This window comes from Arvicola amphibius, chromosome 13 (genome assembly GCF_903992535.2).
Source record: "Arvicola amphibius chromosome 13, mArvAmp1.2, whole genome shotgun sequence".
Lineage (NCBI taxonomy): Eukaryota > Metazoa > Chordata > Mammalia > Rodentia > Cricetidae > Arvicola > Arvicola amphibius.
In genome coordinates this window covers 18335648-18354170 of record NC_052059.1, presented here as the reverse complement: position 1 = coordinate 18354170, position 18523 = coordinate 18335648, and the positions used below count along the sequence as shown (strand labels likewise).

The 18523-nt window shown below is 40.8% G+C and overlaps 1 protein-coding gene across 5 annotated transcripts in view; it reads left to right on the top strand.

Moving 5' to 3' along the window:
- Lmo7 (LIM domain 7) overlaps positions 1-17931 on the top strand; it is a 99349-nt gene extending 81418 nt beyond the window's left edge. For 3 of the 5 annotated variants that reach the window (XM_038310720.1, XM_038310719.1, XM_042054123.1), the window contains 11 exons: positions 1091-1116; positions 1381-1485; positions 2069-2161; positions 2556-2974; positions 3981-4046; positions 6704-6756; positions 9227-9440; positions 12495-12788; positions 14516-14624; positions 15826-15928; positions 17164-17931. In XM_038310720.1, the coding sequence (XP_038166648.1) occupies positions 1091-1116; positions 1381-1485; positions 2069-2161; positions 2556-2974; positions 3981-4046; positions 6704-6756; positions 9227-9440; positions 12495-12788; positions 14516-14624; positions 15826-15928; positions 17164-17186 (1505 nt within the window). In that variant the 3' untranslated portion in view covers positions 17187-17931. Of the gene's footprint in view, positions 1-1090; positions 1117-1380; positions 1486-2068; positions 2162-2555; positions 2975-3980; positions 4047-6703; positions 6757-9226; positions 9441-12494; positions 12789-14515; positions 14625-15825 lie in introns of all 5 variants that reach the window. The other 2 variants (XM_038310718.1, XM_038310717.1) reach the window with 1 other exon arrangement.
- Positions 17932-18523: the final 592 nt, after the last annotated feature.

Sequence of the window (18523 nt, the reverse complement as noted above, 5' to 3'; positions counted from 1 at the left end):
CTAAACTCACTATTTTCTGTGGCTATTCAATTGAAGTGATAACACACTCCTAATTTGATCTGGCTAAAACAAAATAGTTCCTCTTTTTTATTTTAGTTTTATTTTACTTTTCTTTAATAAGCTATTTTAGAGACGAACATTTTCCTAAGTTTTAAAACAGTTTTCTTTAAATAGGTACATAAGGGAACAGTGTATGTGACAGCTGAGATTTCAGGAAACTTTCTAAACACTACATAATAGTATATTTTCTGAAGATTCACTTTTGATAATTGTATAATGTCTTGACACACATCACTATAAGCTCCTTGATGATAAAAGAATAAATTACACCAGTGTAGTTATATACAGCTCTAATGTCAAGGCTAGGCAGGAAGATTAAAAGTTCAAGACCAGCCTTGACTCAATAGTATCTCAAAATAGTAATCAAAGAATTAGCCAGGCATGGTGGTCCACACCTGTAACCCTAGCACATGGACGATGGAGGCTGGAGGACTAAAAGTTCAGAGTCAATGTTGGCTTGAGTTCAGCCTGGGTGTGATGATGATATAATATTATTACAGTGCCTGATAGTTGACACATCAAACTTGAACCCCTGTGTTTCAAATAATAGAAAAGGGGTCTTGACTTTGCTTTTTTTTTTTTTTGCCACATATCAATTAGAAAGCAGCGCATTAGCAAGGAGACCTGGGAAATAAGAATGGCTGCTGTCATACTTTTGACAAACATTTGCAATAATTGGGCTTGGGAGATGCTGCAACATTTGTGTTTGTTCCCTCTTTTAAGCCAAACTATGAGACACTGTTCAGTTTGGTATCAATGAAGCCTCTTATGAAAGACTCACCAAGTTACCACTGTGCCTTAGAGTTCAGGGCACCAGCAGTTTCCTCTCTGAACTAAATGTGAGTTTAGAAGACGAGTACAGATGGAACTGAAGGGAAAGGATTCATAGGTGATGGAGTTACCGATAACACTGTCATTCAGCATACTGGCAGAGACAGCTAACTCCTAACTCCCTGAAAAAAATGATTTTCTGGAAATGGAGACTCACGTTGTGCTTTTCTTCCCTCCTTGCCTACGTGCTGCAATGCAGGGAGCTCCGATTCTGCGGGTCCTGATGTGAGTATTAGACTTTTGTAATGGGAATACATAAGGGAAGCTTGGTGGGACCGGATTTCTATACAGTACTATGTAGAGGTTGGTGGAGTTTGTAATATGCTAAGCTAAAGAGGTTGACGTTTGAAATGTGAGACCACATCTTCCCTTGTGATGGTTTAAGCCAACACAAGATGAATGATTGATGAGTGTCGAAGGGTTTCAGTAGATGGCTTAAGGATTGTATGTTGTTCTGTGTTTACATCTCCTGTGCCGCAAACTGTTTAGGTTCCGGTTCCAACTCTCAATGTCCCAAGTCGCTGGGCGTGGGATCAAGAGGAGGAGCGAAAACGACAGGAGAGGTGGCAGAAGGAGCAGGACCGCCTACTCCAGGTAGTACCACATAGCCTGGGTGAATAGAGGGCTTAGCTTTCAGTGCTCTCTTCTGGCCAGTGCCAAGCAGTGTTGAGAAGCAAGCTTACAAAAAGGCAGAACCAAACCAGCATCCTTATCACTAGCAACCCCCAAACCTTTTTGCATATTGCACACATATCTTGCATTAAGCACTTTCCCGTTTTGATGATTATATAAACTATCAGACATTAACCCCTACAGACACTTTGGAGACATGAGAGGCCTGGACTGTGAGGGCTTGTCCCTGCCAGCCGTAGATGAGGTCTGTTTGGTCATCAGTCTCCCTTACCCTAGCTGGAGGCCTTGATGAGTAACATCAACAATACAGCTTGGGCATAGGTTCTGTTTCATGTGCCTCAAATTTATGACATCGAAACATCTGCTTAATTTTAGCTTAATGTAAGACTTTTTTTTTCTTCAGACTAAATTCTGATTGGTCACATTAAAGTTTGATCTGGAAGTTTACAGCCAGCAAAATTGTTAATGGAAAATACTCTACTTGAATACCCTGCTTCCCGTGAGAAGGCAACCTTGATTAATTATTATTCCATATTCCCCCTAGGAAAAATACCAACGTGAGCAAGAAAAGCTGAGGGAAGAGTGGCAGAAGGCTCAACAGGAGGCCGAGAGAGAGAATTCCAAGTACTTGGATGAGGTAGCATGAAGCATGCCTTGTTCCCTTCCTTCTCTGTACCGTTTTGGAGAACCTAGGCAAGAAACGCCACACCCCATTTCCCTAGACACACACCTCTGTAGCTCTTTGGAAACTACATTGAATTCTTGTGTGTTAGAAATTTACTTTGATATTTTAAATTCTCTTGTAGTTTTTCTAATGTATCATCAAGTAAATTTCCCTAGAACTTCAGCTTCAAGTAGTCTTTCTGCCCTTAGACTGCAGTTACTTATGTGGCTTAAAAAAAAAAAAAGAGCTGTCACTATCTTCTTGGAATTCTGGGCTGCTTACCATTATTTTCATCCACAGTTGAATCTGTATGAAATGACAGACACAGATGGCGCTGTTTGTTTATTTATTTTTACTGGCTACCTAGGAGCTGATGGTCCTAAGATCCAACAGCATTTCTCTGACTACACGGGAGCCTGTGGCTGCCACTTGGGAATCCACTTGGAGTGAAGGGTCCAAGTCTTCGGACCGGGAAGGAACACGAGCAGGGGAGGAGGAGAGAGGACAGCTGGAAGAGGATGCTGTTCGTGAGGACAAAAGTCGGAAGCTGCAGGAGCAGCTCATGCTTGAGCAGGAGAAGAAACGGAAGGAAGAAGCTCAGGAAGAAGAGCTTCGGAAGCAGCGGGAGGCTGAGGCCCAGGCGCAGGCACAGGCTGAGGCGGAAGCCAAGGCCCGAGCAGAGGCCCAGGCCCAGGCCGAGGCTCAAGCACGAAAACAAGCTGAAATACAGAAGTACCATGCAGAGAGGGAGCGAGAAACTTCGGTCAAGATCTACCAATACCGGAGGTCTGTCCCCATAGCTGAAGCGGGTATCAAGGAGTTTCAATAGCCACGGCTTTGTTTTGCCTACCCAGTATGTGTTCCCTCCTCTGCCATCCTTGCTTTGCACAGCTGAACCAACCAGTTCCAAGGAGCCTTTAAACCACAAAACATCTGTAAACAGAGGCTGCTCTTTTACTCCTGGCTGCCCAGATCCGAATAATCACACAGAAACTATATCAATTACAACACTATTTGGTCTATTAGCTCAGGCTTCTTATAAACTAACTCTTACATCTTAATTGAACCCATTTCTTTTTATATTTTACCACAAGGCTAATGGTTTGTTACCTCTTGCTTCTTGAGTGGCTACATGGTATCTGCCTTACTCCATCTTCTTTCCTCCTCTAGCTCTGCTTGGATTTCCTGCCTTGCTATAGTCTGCCTTGCCGTAGGCCAAAGCAGCTTCTTTATTAACTAATAGCAACCAAACATATTCACAGGCTGCAGAAGGAAATCCCACAACAGACAGCATCTGGCACTTTAATTCCCTCCGCTCACATATTACAACACCAGTGTTTTCTGTTACCTCTGGAAATGACTGCCACCACACACATGTGGCCCACTCATCTGATTTAAAATGTCTATCCTGCCATCACCAGCTTGGCCTTTACAGAATACCCCATTCTGCCTTCTATCATTCCTGTGTACACCACACACGTCTGCATTGTTGTCCTCTTGGCCTGCCTGCCCCAAGAAGATGGGGGTACAAAGCTACAACTTAAAAAATAATTTCTGTAGCCCTAGATCTGGAGGTCCCCACCTACTGCAGTATATACTTATACAGAGAATGGATAACTGGGCATGTGGTCAGCAAATGCACATAGGTCTGTTCTCAGTAGCAACTGACTGAAATGCCTGTCTAAAGCCATAGACAATTTGCATAAAAAGACCAGAATACTATTTTGATATTCCTAAAGTCAGGCAATGTCTTAAATGTTTGTATTCTAACAAAAAAATTCTTACTTTTTAGGCCTGTTGATTCCTATGATATACCAAAGAGAGAGGAGGAATCTTCAGGGATGTTTTCTTCGGACAGGTGTGTGAACTACTGTGTTTTACTTATTTGATCCCAGTTGACTTCAGATGGATGTTCCTCAGGTCACCTAGGTGATCTGTTGAGCCACTGTAGCCCTTTGTCGCTTTGTCTTGTGGAGCAAAACAAAAGAAACAAAACAATTCGAAGATTGTCTTTTCTATCAGTTTTTGCTGTGGAAACCATTACCTTTAAACTTAGCTTATGATTTTGTGGATTAGCATTTTGTGCTGAGCTCATTTGGAGATGTTTGGTTGTTTGGGCTCTAGTCACACATCGGCTGCTAGTTAACCAGAGAGCTCTGCTTTTGGGAGTTGGTGGATGTATCTGGGGAAATGAGAGCTACTGTAAGCCGGTGAAATCTTATATTCATGGTGGATGGACAGACAAGAAATAGAAATAACAAAAGATGGTTTCCAAGACACCTGAGATATCTAAGCCGTTGTTCAAACTAAAGTCAAAGGCTGCTTCAAGCTAGAGTCATGTGTAGGTGACATATGTTTGTAATCTAAGCCCTCAGATGGCTGAGATAGAAGGATTGATGTGAGTTCAAGCTAGCCTAAACAACATAATGAGCTCAAGGCCAGCCTAGGCTACAAAGCTAAACCTTCTCTCAAGAAAAAAAATCAGAGAAACGAAAGCTGTATTACTCTCCTGCCTTGTGGTAAGAGTCATTTTAGGTGATAAGTAGACAAAAATTGTTCCCTTTTGGTCACTCAGAACAATGTTTAAATTATTGAGACATGGTCTCAATAGGTACCACTGGTGCTCACTATATACCTGGCTAGCGTTCTTCCCACTTGTTTGTACTACATATGTGTATTGCCTTATCCAGGAGACTATTTGCTTTAAAAAGGCATGAGGAGTGGCTCAATTACTTAAAAATAATAATGTTTTTAGTGCATCTGATGAGAATTGTGGCCATTCTCTTAGACAGTACAATGGGAACCACCAGCAGGGTTCAAAAAGAAAAACAGGTTTTCAGCTATCAGAAAAGGTACAAGGAGCATAAAGTTTCCTAAAGCTTCAAGCTTTAATATTTTCAGGTAATTGAACAAAAACATTTTGCTGTCTTAAAATCCCTAAGGACTTCTGAACGGTGTGTCTATAAATATCTAGTCTGTAGGTTCATTAGCTTCTGCTTGCGGAGCTGAAATAATTTCTGTAGGGATACTTGTCTTCTTTATTGGATCTAAGGAAAGAGGCACATTTACTGGCGACCAGGGTGAGTGAAGGGCTCAGAGGGGAAAGGAGGATGAACAGGACTAACTAGGTAGGGGTTGTACCTACAAGAGCTAGAGAAAAACCTCCTGATAATGACCTGATGATGGCGAGTCCCCCAGAGAAACTAGAGATCATTATAATGTCCCCTCACTTGCTCATCGTTTTATTCACTTTGCAGACTTTGTTTCTCAGTACAACTCTATGGGAAGATATATTTAGTCCTATTTCCTTTTTATCTGTGATGAAACAGAAACTTACACAGGTTGACGTTTGGCTAAGAGACCCAAGATGAGACAAGCTAGGAATTACCAATATATCAACTTTCTGACTTTCACTTCATGCATTGCTCATCTGCTTTGAATGCAGGGAGTAAACTAAGATAGAAAACACAAGGTCAGAATTATGATTCCAGCATTGAGGAGGCAGAAGCATGGTATCTCTGTAAGTTCAAGGCCAGCTTACTCTGCATCTATTTTTTTTTTAAATCTATGAGTGGATTTATATAATTGGGAAGTATGTACTCTATATTATACTATACAATATAGAATACTATAGGTAGTGCTATATATAATGTATAAATACTCTCTATATTTTGTAGTATATACTTTATAGGCATTGGGGAGTGCAGCCTAACATCCAAGGGCAAGTGTTTTCTTTGTAAATACAGGTATGCCCTGACAGATGTATCTGTCTGCCAGTTATAGCACCTTATCCTGCATTATAGGTTAATATACAGGGTGCAGATATACACTATATATACATAGGCACATCTGTATATAGTATCGCTACTCTTTCTGAAGTTGAGCTAGTTAGTAGAATGAGGAGATGAGCCTGTGCCCTTTTATAGATCTGAAGATGGCATTTTCAGAGGAACCTGTAGAGTCAGGAGGCCTTACTTACCTGTATGGAATGCCAGGATAGCATTTGGCAAATGGGTGAATGATCTGTGGCCTCCTGGTGCCTTAGATATCCACATCTTGATGCCAGGCAGTGTGGAGGACACAGCACAGACTGACTCTGAGTAAGCTGGTGGGTGGTGCAGGAGTCAGCATGGGCAGAGCAGTCTATCATCTTAGGAAGGAGAGAGGGTCCAATATTTTGTGTATTTCCAGCATATTTATTGTTTTCTGCTAGTTTGAATAATATGAAATTTTCATTGGTTCAAAAATAAACCATCTCCCCAAAGATATAGGAAATAAATACCTGCTTAAAGAAACATATCTTTGCCAGGTGTAGTGGTGGATGCCTTCAATCCCAGCACTTGGGAGACAGAGGCAGGTGGATTTCTGTGTTTGAGGTCAGCTCAGTCTACAGAAAAAGTCCCAGGACAACCAGGACTATACAGAGAAGACTTGTCTTGAAAAAACAAACAAAGCTGTATTTTCTGGAATAAAATAAAAATGTTAATAACACATATTTAATATATTCTGTTTTAGGAGTAAGTCAAGATCTACTACGGAACTAAATGATGCCCCCACAGAGAAAAATGGTAAGTGTGATTTTTGCGTTTGAACTTTTATTTAAAAGCACAATTACATATTTGAGTGGTCATATACTATGATTAGTTTAAGTGCCAGAAACTTCAGATTCACTAATATTATATGGGTAACATGCTACTTTGCATATCTGTTAAAAAAAAAAACTACCTTTTATTTATTTGGCTTTTTTTTATAATAGAGTACCATACTGGAGCATTTCAATAACTAAGAAATATGTGGAAATTTGCAAAGAAAATATTGACACACTTTGCATAGTAGATTTTATTTTGCAGTTAAAGAATGTGTCCGCAGGCCGGGCGGTGGTGGCGCACGCCTTTAATCCCAGCACTCGGGAGGCAGAGCCAGGCGGATCTCTGTGAGTTCGAGGCCAGCCTGGTCTACAAGAGCTAGTTCCAGGACAGTCACCAAAGCTACAGAGAAACCTTGTCTCAAAAAAAGAACCCCAAAAACCCCCAAATAATGTGGCCATACAGAGGACATAAGAATTATGGATAAATGTGAAGTCACTTATGCAAATGGAAAAAGATCTGAAAACCCAGTGATAGGGATTTTTTTCCCTTCATGAAAATGATTTGGAACTCAGAACTTGATATAAAATATGGTTCTGGTTAGCCCCAGATAACTGAAATTGCATAAGTAAAGAAAAAGCCCTAAGCAATTTCATCATACATGCAGGGTTTGCATAAACTATTGGTTAGTTATGCACATGTAGAAATGTTCAGGTAGGGATCGAGATGGACAGACAAGCTTTGGCCCCATCACTGACCTCTAAGGTAATTCAAATCTCTGATGCCAGCTATTTCTGTTTTTAATATGAATAAGTAGTAGTTTGTATTTCGTATATTATCATTAAACTACTGAGAATTTTTTAAAAAATTTAAAGCTCATTATAAGAAAAGCATTGTCTTTTATGTTTGTCTTGGGTCTGGTAGCAGCTGATATGTATGTATCTGGTCAAAGCTCATAGAATTAAGTTTTCATTTGGAGAGGTGACAGTATCATTGAGTAAGAAGGATCTTCAGTCATGGTGCTATTTGACTTGCCAACATTTTGGACCCACCCTTTCCTTCAGGATACACTGCTCTAAACAATCGTCCTCTCTCTGTCTCCACTCAAAGGATACTTCTAATGTGGCCTGTCTGCTCTTTGGATCTTTCCTATTTGGGTTTTCCAGATCTTTCCCCTTGAATTTGACCCCCAGCTATTGTTAAAATTACAGATTAAGTACACTTGTGTGGCATACCTTTAGTCTATGGTATTTTTACTCTGTCCTGAGTGAACCTGGTTGTTGGTGCACACCTGCGACAATCTCAAACAGCCGCTCACTCTTCTGTTTGAGTCCCACCTGGATAGCTTTCTTCCCTGTGCCAGCCACACCACCTTGAATTAGCACGTGGTTGTTGGTGCACACCTGGGATGGTCTGAAACAGTTGCTCACTCTTCTGTTTTGTGTCCCACCTGGATAGCTGGTAGTGTGTGCTTTCTTCCCTGTGCTAGCCGCACTTCCTTGAATTAGCAGACATTAAGAAATTATTACATATTTGATGGGATGATTTGGCTATACCATCAACCTACTCTTAATATGAAGAAAGTTTTATTTAAAACTAGCACGTTGATATTGTTATTAATATACTACATGTAGGTGTGCACTAAACAGCAATAACACACTTCTGTGACCTGGCTCATTGCTTACCTGAAGAGGTACCTAGACAAGCCAAATACTCTGAATATGTGGAAATAACAATGAATTCAGAGAAAAAAAAATTCCTTAGTTAAAATTTTCTAACCTAAACTAATAGATTGTATGTGTTTTTCATAAATAGGAATTAGTCAGCAAACCTTCGGGATGCAAGCTGACTTAATTACTACTAATAAACTTAATAGTTATATTACAGTTTGTAAATATCTCCGAGAACAACCAGATTTGGTAATATTATGAACAATCATTTTCTATTGTTCACCAGGGCTCTGTCAGTGGCTGAATAATCTTACAGTGTGGCCATGACTTCTTCTACAACTTAGACCACGAGAACAGCCCCTGTCAATTAGAGATATATGCACTTGTGTGGTCTTTTCCTGCTCTGGGGGTGGGACAAAGAATATATGTAAAAGAAAATTCCCTAGCCTTCATAGCAAGCCTGCGATGAGTGCACTTGATTTAAAGAATGAGAAATTAGATGAACATTTTGTAACTGAACACTTCTGGGATCTATAGGGATTTGTGTGTGTGTGTGTGTGTGTGTGTGTGTGTACCTCATGGATGTCTCTGCATGTGGAGCTGGAATTTCCAGTAATAGGAGGCGGCTAGTAGCTGTTTCCCACACTTGTCCCCCTGCTGGAGCTGGATGCTGTCAGCCCCCATGAAGAGTGCTGGGTTTGAAGTTGCCCTCTCTTTGGCGGCTGATCCACATCATTTCTTTGTGTACTTGTAGTGAAGCTTTTGGTATGTTTTTCATCTAGGAGGCAGCAAGTATTCTGACCGAATCGGGACTACTAGCTTTTCTCAAAGGAGCTCCAGGAAGGATCAGGGCCCCTCAGAAGCAGAGCTGGAGAGACAGCAAATCCTGCAGGAAATGAGGAAGAGAACGTCTCTCCATAATGACAACAGCTGGATCCGACAGCGCAGTGCGAGCGTGAACAAAGAGCCCATCTGCCTGCCTGGGCTCATGAGACGGTATGAGACGTTCGAGATCTTTGCTCTGAAGCAAATGTCTCAGTTCTATGCTTTCCCCCTTTTTGGGGGGCAGTGAACTATCATTACATTCAGTGAGTTCTTGTGTCTGAACCATCTCATTTAAACTGGGGGCAATGTTTTCAAGTAGGCTCAGTTACTCTGGTGTGTGTGTGTGTGTGTGTGTGTGTGTGTGTAAAGAAACTGGTTGAGTGAGACAGGGAAGCCAGCAGGACAAGATCACATCATGAATAGCTTCTAAGTCTGGATGTGGAATTTGGAAATGGGATTCAGATAACTAAATATGAACTTAATTATTTTTTGTGTGTTAAACTTGAAGAGAAGGAAATCTATTATGTTCATAATCAGATTAACAGCTAGGTTGCAGTCATGATAATTAGGTTCACAAAAACTGCAAACCTAATTTTGTAACATTTAAGATGGTAAAACTGCAGATACAAGTTGGAGTGAGTGGGTGGGCATGCTAGGAGACCTATCTTGGCAAATAATACTGCAGCTACTCTGTCCGTGTTCTGTCTGACTGCTGAGCTGGGGAAATTTATTTTCAACATGTTTCAGATAAAGAATTATTTTAATACACAAGTAGGTGTTTTAAAATGCAGGAGTGAATCTTAGGAACTTTATCTGTGTGTGTATCTCTGTCTATATCCGTATCGTCTAAACTAGACAAGCGGTATGAGTGGGTAGTTCAGAGGAAACAAAATCAGTAAGTATACACAAATCAACACCACTCCTCAAGTGACAATGATATATCTATCCCTTTGCTTATGAAATTGTCACAGCATTGAGAGATTGATTAAACCCGGTAGTGGCAATGCATAGGAAAGTAAGAATTCTTCTTTTCAATGGATTCAATCATTTTTTTTTATGCTAAATAAAACAGAGGTGTACGTTTTCTTACTACAGTTCCATCTTCTGGATATTATTAAATAAACACAGAAAGATAAAGATACACAATATTGGAAATATTAGGAAAAAAGCCAAACCTCTCCCCACCCCACCCCCACCAAATTGTTCTTTCTCTTTTCCCCTCTCTTTTTTTGCTTTTTTTCCCTTGATGTTTGTTTGTTTATTGAGACATGATTTCTCCATGTAGCCCTGACTGTCCTGGAACTTATTTTATAGACAAGGTTGGCCTTGAACTCACAGAAACCTGCCTGCTTCCCAAGTGCTAGGATTAAAGGCATGTGCCACCACTGCCCAGCACAATATTACTCTTAACAGGACACCTAGTTAACAGAGGCAGAGCAGTAAGAATACAATACAAACATTATAGAGGGCCAGGTGCACTGTGAGCAATCACCACCTTAGAAGTTAGTGGTTAAGGAATCTGTACTCTTGGGATTCAAGCATGGAGTACATTTTGTGTGCTCTTTATTTAAACATACTTAATTTAAAATACTAATTCCTCTTCCAGGTGTGAGGTTTGTCTGCTTTGTTCTTCGCCTGTCATTGGCTTTAGCACTGGAGCAGCAATAGATCTGGAGTTGGCAAGATTTTTTTTAAATAAAGGAGATAATAGTAGTGGTTTGATAGCCCCCATAGGTCTCTGCCATGTGTTTATTGTTTCTTTAATGACCCTGAACATGTAAAATGCCCATGAGCTTGCCTGTCTTGGCAATAGATTCCACTTTGGTAACCTTCCTGAAGAAGATCCCTCGTGGGGCTCAGCCAGATGTCTTGTTTTGTAATCTTCCTCCCACGTAGCTGCTGGAACTGCCTCATGGTGTGGGACTCACATTCAAATGGGTTTCTTTCATAACATTTCCTGACATGAAAATGCTATCGCTCTCCATGTATATATCATGTTGGCCGATGTCCCACTCTTCAGAGTAGCCACATGGTCAAACCCAGAGTCAGTAGAAGGGGCTGGGCAGGGGAGCAGATACAAAGGGCATGGTCCTGTGGAGACCATTGATGTATATATAGTCTATCACATGAGGAGGCATTGACATGATTCAAGATCATATATATTAGGTAGTAAATAATTTTAAACTGTTATAGAAGAATAAAAACCATATTGTTTCTATTTGCTGAAGAATGCTCTAGAGTGAACTCCTCTGCATATAAGCATGTATTAACTTACAAATACAAATTTGCATGTATGTGTAAGTATTTCCTTGCATATCTGAAAAAAATCTCACAACTAAAGGTGGTTACTCGGGGGGGGGGGATAGGGAAGGTATAGAAAGTGAGGGAAGGAGGAACCCCTTGCCCACCCTCAGAAGCTCCTTGCTTGCCTCATTCTTGGCATAGTGTTATACTGTGATGATATATTCATATGATGCTAAGCTAAAAATAACTATATTGTTTAAGCTTCCAGTAGGGAGAAAGTTTTAAAACCTCTAACAAAATCAACAGTTAAGAAGCCCCTGACAATTCAGAGTTAGCTTTTGTAGACGAGGTAAATGCGGTTTTCAGTGGTGTCTTCGGTCCGAGGAAAGAGGCTATTGGCTGTTGCCAGTCGTGTGAACAGCTGTTGAGACATTGGATCTGGGGTGGTGAGGAGGTCTGGGAGGCAGGCCTGGGTTGCAGTGGAGTCAGCCAGAGCCTGACCAACACACTCCTAGTTTGAAACTTCTACGAGATTAAAAACAACCTTCTATAGTTCTGTGAAGATTAAATTAAATATGTCTGTGGAAATGTCTAGCTTAATACTTATTATGTACCTAAAATTCATTTTGTGATTGAATTTTGAAGGAATGAGGTTTCTATGTCTACACTGTTCAGGATGTAAGGGATGGCTGGTTACCATTCTAGTATTCACTTTTATTTAAATGATTTTTTTTTTTTTTTTTTGCCAGTTTGATTCTTGGTCTTTGGTCTAAGCACCCTGCCAAAGAAAGTTATTGAAGAGTGAAATGGCACAGTACCACTGATGCAGAACAGTTTTATTATTAAAAGTAATCATATATGTAACTGGATTCAGATGACTCATAGTCTAGGAAATACATAAAATGGGTCTTATATTGACCCCCAATGGTCCAGTACATCCGACGGCTGATGTTAGCCCTGTGACTTCTTCCTGTGTTTCAGAGGGGAGTCCCTAGACAATCTGGACTCCCAGCGGCCCGGTTCCTGGAGGCAGTCCCCATGGCACAGCCAACCTGCAGGAGTCTATGCCTCCTCCTCCGTCCAAGACTTCAGTCGCCCGCCTCCACAGCTGTTGTCCACATCAAACCGTGCCTACATGAGGAACCCATCCTCTGCGGTACCACCTCCAGCTGGCTCTGTGAAGACCATCACCCCAGGCCCTGCCCCCCCAGGGTCTCCTACCCCACGCAGCTGTTCCCCTTCCGTGTCACAGTCGGGCTCGCAGCTCCGCAACAGGTGAGGCCTTTCCTTTGTCCCCTTGTCTTAATTTCACGTATGTTTCTTCGTTGAAATGTTCCCTAAATTATCCAGTGAAGAAGAAAAACTTTTGAGTGCATGAATTTGGTGTTCTTGTATCAAAGCAATTGAGAAGGCTTTCTTCTGCCTCTGTCTGCTGCCTGCCTAGTGTCTACCGATGTCTGGGAAAGGCATTTGAGACTTTGAACATGTCTGCATGTCGCCAGGCTCTCTGTTGCCTGTGCTTTTGGTCAGTGTCTAAGCTGGAAGATTTCTCTGAATAGATCACCCTGTGGCATCCACAAAGGACACAGTGGCTCACGGATGCTTTCATATTTATGAGCACAATCAGTGCTATGAAGCGTCTGACTTTTAATGGTACTCTAATAGAAACTCATTGGAATGGGGTGTGATAAATAGGCTTCATAGCCTGGACAGTTTGAATAAACTGGATTAAAAAAAAATCCTGTAGGTTTCATCTTGCTTCTAGAGTCTTGGGTCGCTTCATCTGTGACCTGATCTGCCACCAGTTTGCTCAGTCTTCATTCCTTGCCTTCCGCAGTTCCTATGTTCTGGGGAAGGGGTGAAAGTTAGGGAAAAACTTGAATGGCCCCTTGCCCCGGGCCAGGGGGTGAAGCCCTGATGTCAATGTGGTTTGTGTTTTTAGATCATCACAGCGTTCCCATGAGTCAGTCCTTTATTCTCATTCCAAGAGAGTTTTAAATTCCATCATAAACATAATGAGTAAGGTAGAAATCTATTCATATTTGAATATTTTGAACTGTTAATAGACTTAGATAAGAATAGATATCTCAAATCAAAATAGTTATAATTATCCAGATCTAGAGAGTTGAATTAAAGGAAAAGGGTATTGTGGTCAGGTTTTTTTTTTTTTTTTGGTGATAGATGGGAGTTTTCAGAAGAGAGGATCCACCATTCACTTATTCTTCCTCTGTAGCCCCATATGTGAGAATAGGGCAGGGGAGAGCTAGGGACAGGTCGTGGGCTTCTCTGTCCAGGGAGAGTCTTTGGCCAGCAGATTGTTCTCGTCACACCTGCCTCTCAATAGCCATGACTCCCTGCACTCCCAGTGGCCTTGTGGTGTTGTATTCCTTCTGCAGGGATGAGAAAGTAAAGATGAAGGTCCTGTCTCTTTAGCACTAGGAGAGACCAGTCCTTTTAGGTCTGAAAGTGAAGTGGGAAGGAATCTCCATCCCCGACTCATTGGCAGCTCTTGAGCTATGTTGACTTCATTCTCAACAGAAGTGCACTCAAGAAAGTGTTCCTGTTTCTAACCAGAAAATTGAAAAAGAAGTTTGAAAAGTAGAGGAGGCAAATTACAGAATCCGGATGGACCTGGGAGTGGAATGCTTTAAGTGGAATTTCATATATAAGGCAACTGAAAGAGCAAGAAGATGTAGCAGATTGGAGATACTGATGGGGTCCATATGTGATCTCAGGGGAATGGTTACAAAGTCCCAAGTGGACCAGTCACATTGAAATTGTTCCTTTAGGTGAACAGGCTTCAAGGTCCCTAGAGCCTTCATGACAGTTGAAGGTATAATGAAGACAAGCTTTATTTAGTTGGCTGCTCAAAGTCTTGCTCCCACAGATGTAAAGAGCCTTTCTTCAGCTGTTACCATTTCTGCCAATAACAGTGTGACTTTAAATGCCAACCTTGCCAAGCACAGGTGAAAGCCTCCCTTCCATTCTTGTTCCACATCTAGGTCAGTGAGTGGGAAGCGTGTGTGTTCCTACTGTAATAACATTCTGGGCAAAGGAGCCGCTATGATCATCGAGACCCTGGGTCTTTGTTATCATTTACATTGTTTTAAGGTGAGCGTGAGACGAAGAGCTTGCCGGCCGCGATGCTTTGCTTGGAGAGCGCATGGCTTCTGTGAGCCGCTGGGTTGTGGTTGTGCCACTAATAAGCTTGGCGCTGTTATTTGTCAGTCTGTGCTGCATCAGGAGTCACAAATTGCTTGCTACTACTGGGTTGTCAAACCTTGAATCTTCTTATAAAAGTCAGTCTGCAAGTCCTGTGCTTTTTGTAGCTCTAATCTGCTTAGGATCCTGTAAATAAAATTAATGATACATAGTGTGTTCTCTAGCATGCTGCCATGTGTAGACTTAAAATTTAATTTACCAGTGTTATTAGCATAGAGACATGCAGTTATCAGTGTCTAATGGATAGCTTTTAATAGTGTCTGGAAGGAAAACAACTGGTAAATATTTTTACAGTTGCATAGCCTGCTTATACCTGATAGTGTTCCTATATATAGGGAAGGGTTCAGGCTGTAACTCTTGGTTTTACACTATCTGCTGCTGAACACATCAGTTTAATCCTTGAACTTTCATTGGGCCACAGAAATAGAGAGGCTTCCCTAGTTTTGATACTGGAGTTCCAAAGTTAACAGCTTGCTTAAGCATAAGCATATAAATTTGTATATATAAATCCATGTAGAGCAGAATGAGTCAAAATAATGTTTGTGTGCACATACACGCATACACACACACAGAGAGAGAGAGAGAGAGAGAGAGAGAGAGATAGAGAGGAAAGAGAGAACACCCTAGCCTTGACACAAGGCACCCCGTGAATGCTTGCTCTTTCAGTGCTCCAGGGACGCTGGGAGCAGCTAGACTAGAATGTCAGAAACCCTAATTCTACTTTTCTCTTGTTCTTACATGGTGGTGAGTTAGCCTTTATTTCTTTGGAGTAATGAAGACTAAATTTCTTTAAGCCAATCAGCAAATTGTTTATTTCTCCACCTCCAGTATATGTAGAATGATCATCTTGGTTATTAAATTTAGCTTTATGAATTCTTAGTGTCTAATCTGGAAAGCTTGATTCTAATCCACTAATTGTCTTTTGGCCTTCCCTAGCTTTGCTTTGTTATAATATACCCATGAGTTTAGGAGCTGCCTTTTACATTCCTCTTGCCACATTTCTCTGTCTCTTTACCCCATGTTTCTCTCATCTAAGAGTACAGAAGGCTTTCTGGACTTGTCTAATTGTACGTTCTCTTTGGTCTGTCAGTGTGTCTCCTGCGAACGTGACCTCGGAGGTTCCTCCTCAGGAGCTGAAGTCAGAATCCGAAGCAACCAACTCTACTGCAATGACTGCTATCTCCGATTCAAATGTAAGAGAGCAAATCAGAGAGAAAATTTCTTGTCTTTTGAGGAGACCACGGGCTCCTATGCCTTTTCCTGAGCCTGCAGCCACCTCTTCCTCAGGTTCACTACCATAGGATCGTGGGTCTCAGGGGTCATAGTCTGTCCCATTCAAAGAAGGGATGTAGTGAATCCGAACCACCTAGGAGGAGATTGTGGGTTGGAGGAATTGAGGGGGCTTGTACCAGAAATCAGGACATTGTCTCTGGTTTGCAAAGATCCAAAAGAAACTTCTAATGACTCCTGGGCTGAGAATAGGGGTTAAGAGAAGTCTGCTTTCTGATTAATGCCTCAGCTCTCGTCAGCTCATTTCCATTATCTGATGACAAGAGCTTATTATGTGACTTATAATCAACTCTGAAAATGATTGAACCTAAGAGTATCACTTTCTGCTTTATGATAATATGTAGCCATATATCCATACATTTTTGAAGAAGAGAGCCTTAATTCTGTTTATATGGAGTTTCAGTGTCATTGAATTAAAAACAATTTAAATGCTACTTCCTTTCTAAGTATGTGTTTGAGCCTTGTGAAGTATAGGGTAGCATAACTTGGTTGTGTATTGTTATAGCTTCAGCAAGACAACAGTTATTGCTGTGTATCATTTTGAACCTTGACGATGGTAACATGTTTCTTCCTTGTGAAAGGGTGTTACAAGTGGTACCTACAAACCTATTGCTTTTGAACTCGGAGGTATTTATATGGCCCCTTATATGAAGCGTGTTTGGAAATGATTTGAACTGATCAACTCTCTTTTATCTGTCAATGGCTTCTGAGCCTTATCTACTGGCTGTCCAGGCCTCTCTTGGATATTGACCCTGAAGTTGGGAGAATATCAAGGCTGGGCATGGGATCTGGGGTGGTGGTGTGTATGTGTGTGCATTTTTCTCTTTTAAATCCAAAGCCAAATATCACTGATTTTTGGAGCTATTGCCCACGCCATTTCTCTCCTTCAGTACAAATAATAGAGAGTTGCAGGCCTTTTGTTTTCTGATTCAGCAGCTAGTTTTTACTCTGTTTTGCAAGTTAGAGTTCTAGACCCAAGAGGCTGCATTCTGCCTATCTTTATCCTAATACTGAGTGACAGGCACCTCTGTCTACCTCATTGGGCCCCTCTGAGTGACAACTGCTATGTATCCCATGTGCTGATATTCACATGTTTTGAGTCTGAGCACCTTTCTCTCTTCTCTCCCTGCCTGATCAGCTGGACGGCCAACCGCCATGTGATGTAAGCCTCCATTCGAAAGCACTGTTGCAGATAGAAGAAGAGGCGGTTGCCACTGATGCAGAACTATAAATATGTCTTGTATGTCCCTCCCCCCCCCTTTTTTTTTTAAAAAAAAAACCAGAAGAACCTTTGCCTCATTAGATGACATAGGAACACTGTAGTGTTGGTAGGACTTGTATTTTTGCTGTTTATTTATAAGATGGTAATTTTGTCTGTGTGGGGGGAAGTGCAGTATTTGCCTTTGAACTCAGTATCCTAAAAGCACAAGTGGAAAAAAACCCCAAGAACTTAAAAAAAAATACTTTTGAGGCCGATGGTGATCCAGTTTGACCCTTTTGTGGTGTTTTGAAGAGGGCATTTTATTTTTTATTAAGTTCTGAAACGTTATTTGAAATAGTTAATATAAATATGTAATTGTTTACTGTTTATTGTAATGTATTCTAAGTTAATGTGAAACTATATGAAAAATTTTCATTTAAATCCACCCATAAATTTGCTTTTTGTGGCTTTCTTTACACAGAAATAATCCAATTGAGAAATAATTTTGTTCATGGAATGTTTTATTTGCTTGAAGAGGGCATTCTATTTTCCTTACAAGGACTGTTGTTGCTGAGCAAATAGAATAGGAAGCTGTTTATTTCCAGCAATGAAAAATAACCATGGTTTGCACCAGGAAGTTTTTCAAGACACTAGTGAGCTTTTCTGTTCAGTTGCCTTTGTAAATAAAATTGGTGATGCGTTTAAGGAGTGGCTCTTTTTTTTAAAACAATTATTTATTGAATTATTAATTTACTTATTTAATGAGTTTGGGTCTTTTTTTTAAGTAAAAACTATGTGCCCCCCTCTCTGTATCACAAGCATGTGGGTGTCTGTGGAGGCCAGAGGAGGGTGTGAGATATCCAGCGTGGGTCTTGGGGGCTGAATTCGGGTTCTAAAAGAGCAACAAGAACTCTTGCCTCCCGTGTTGGTGCTCAGTTCCCTTTTCCAGTGCTTGAACTCTATAGTTCAATATGTGGACCTTCTTGATATCTCATTTTATGTATCTTTACTAAGGTGTAATTGACATATCATAAATTGCATCTATCTATCTATCTATCTATCTATCCATCTATCTATCTTTCTATCATGTGAATAGCTTGACATATTTTGGTATTTGTATTTCTGTTCAACTATTTCTACAGCCATGATAATTCTACAGAAAAAGTTTAATTTCAATCATAAATTTTATTTCAGATGTTATAAGTTTGAATAATTTTTTGTGGTAATATATATAAGTTGTGAACTGTTGGATCAGATTTTAAAAATCATTATTTTTGTCCTCTAGGGAGTTTGAAAA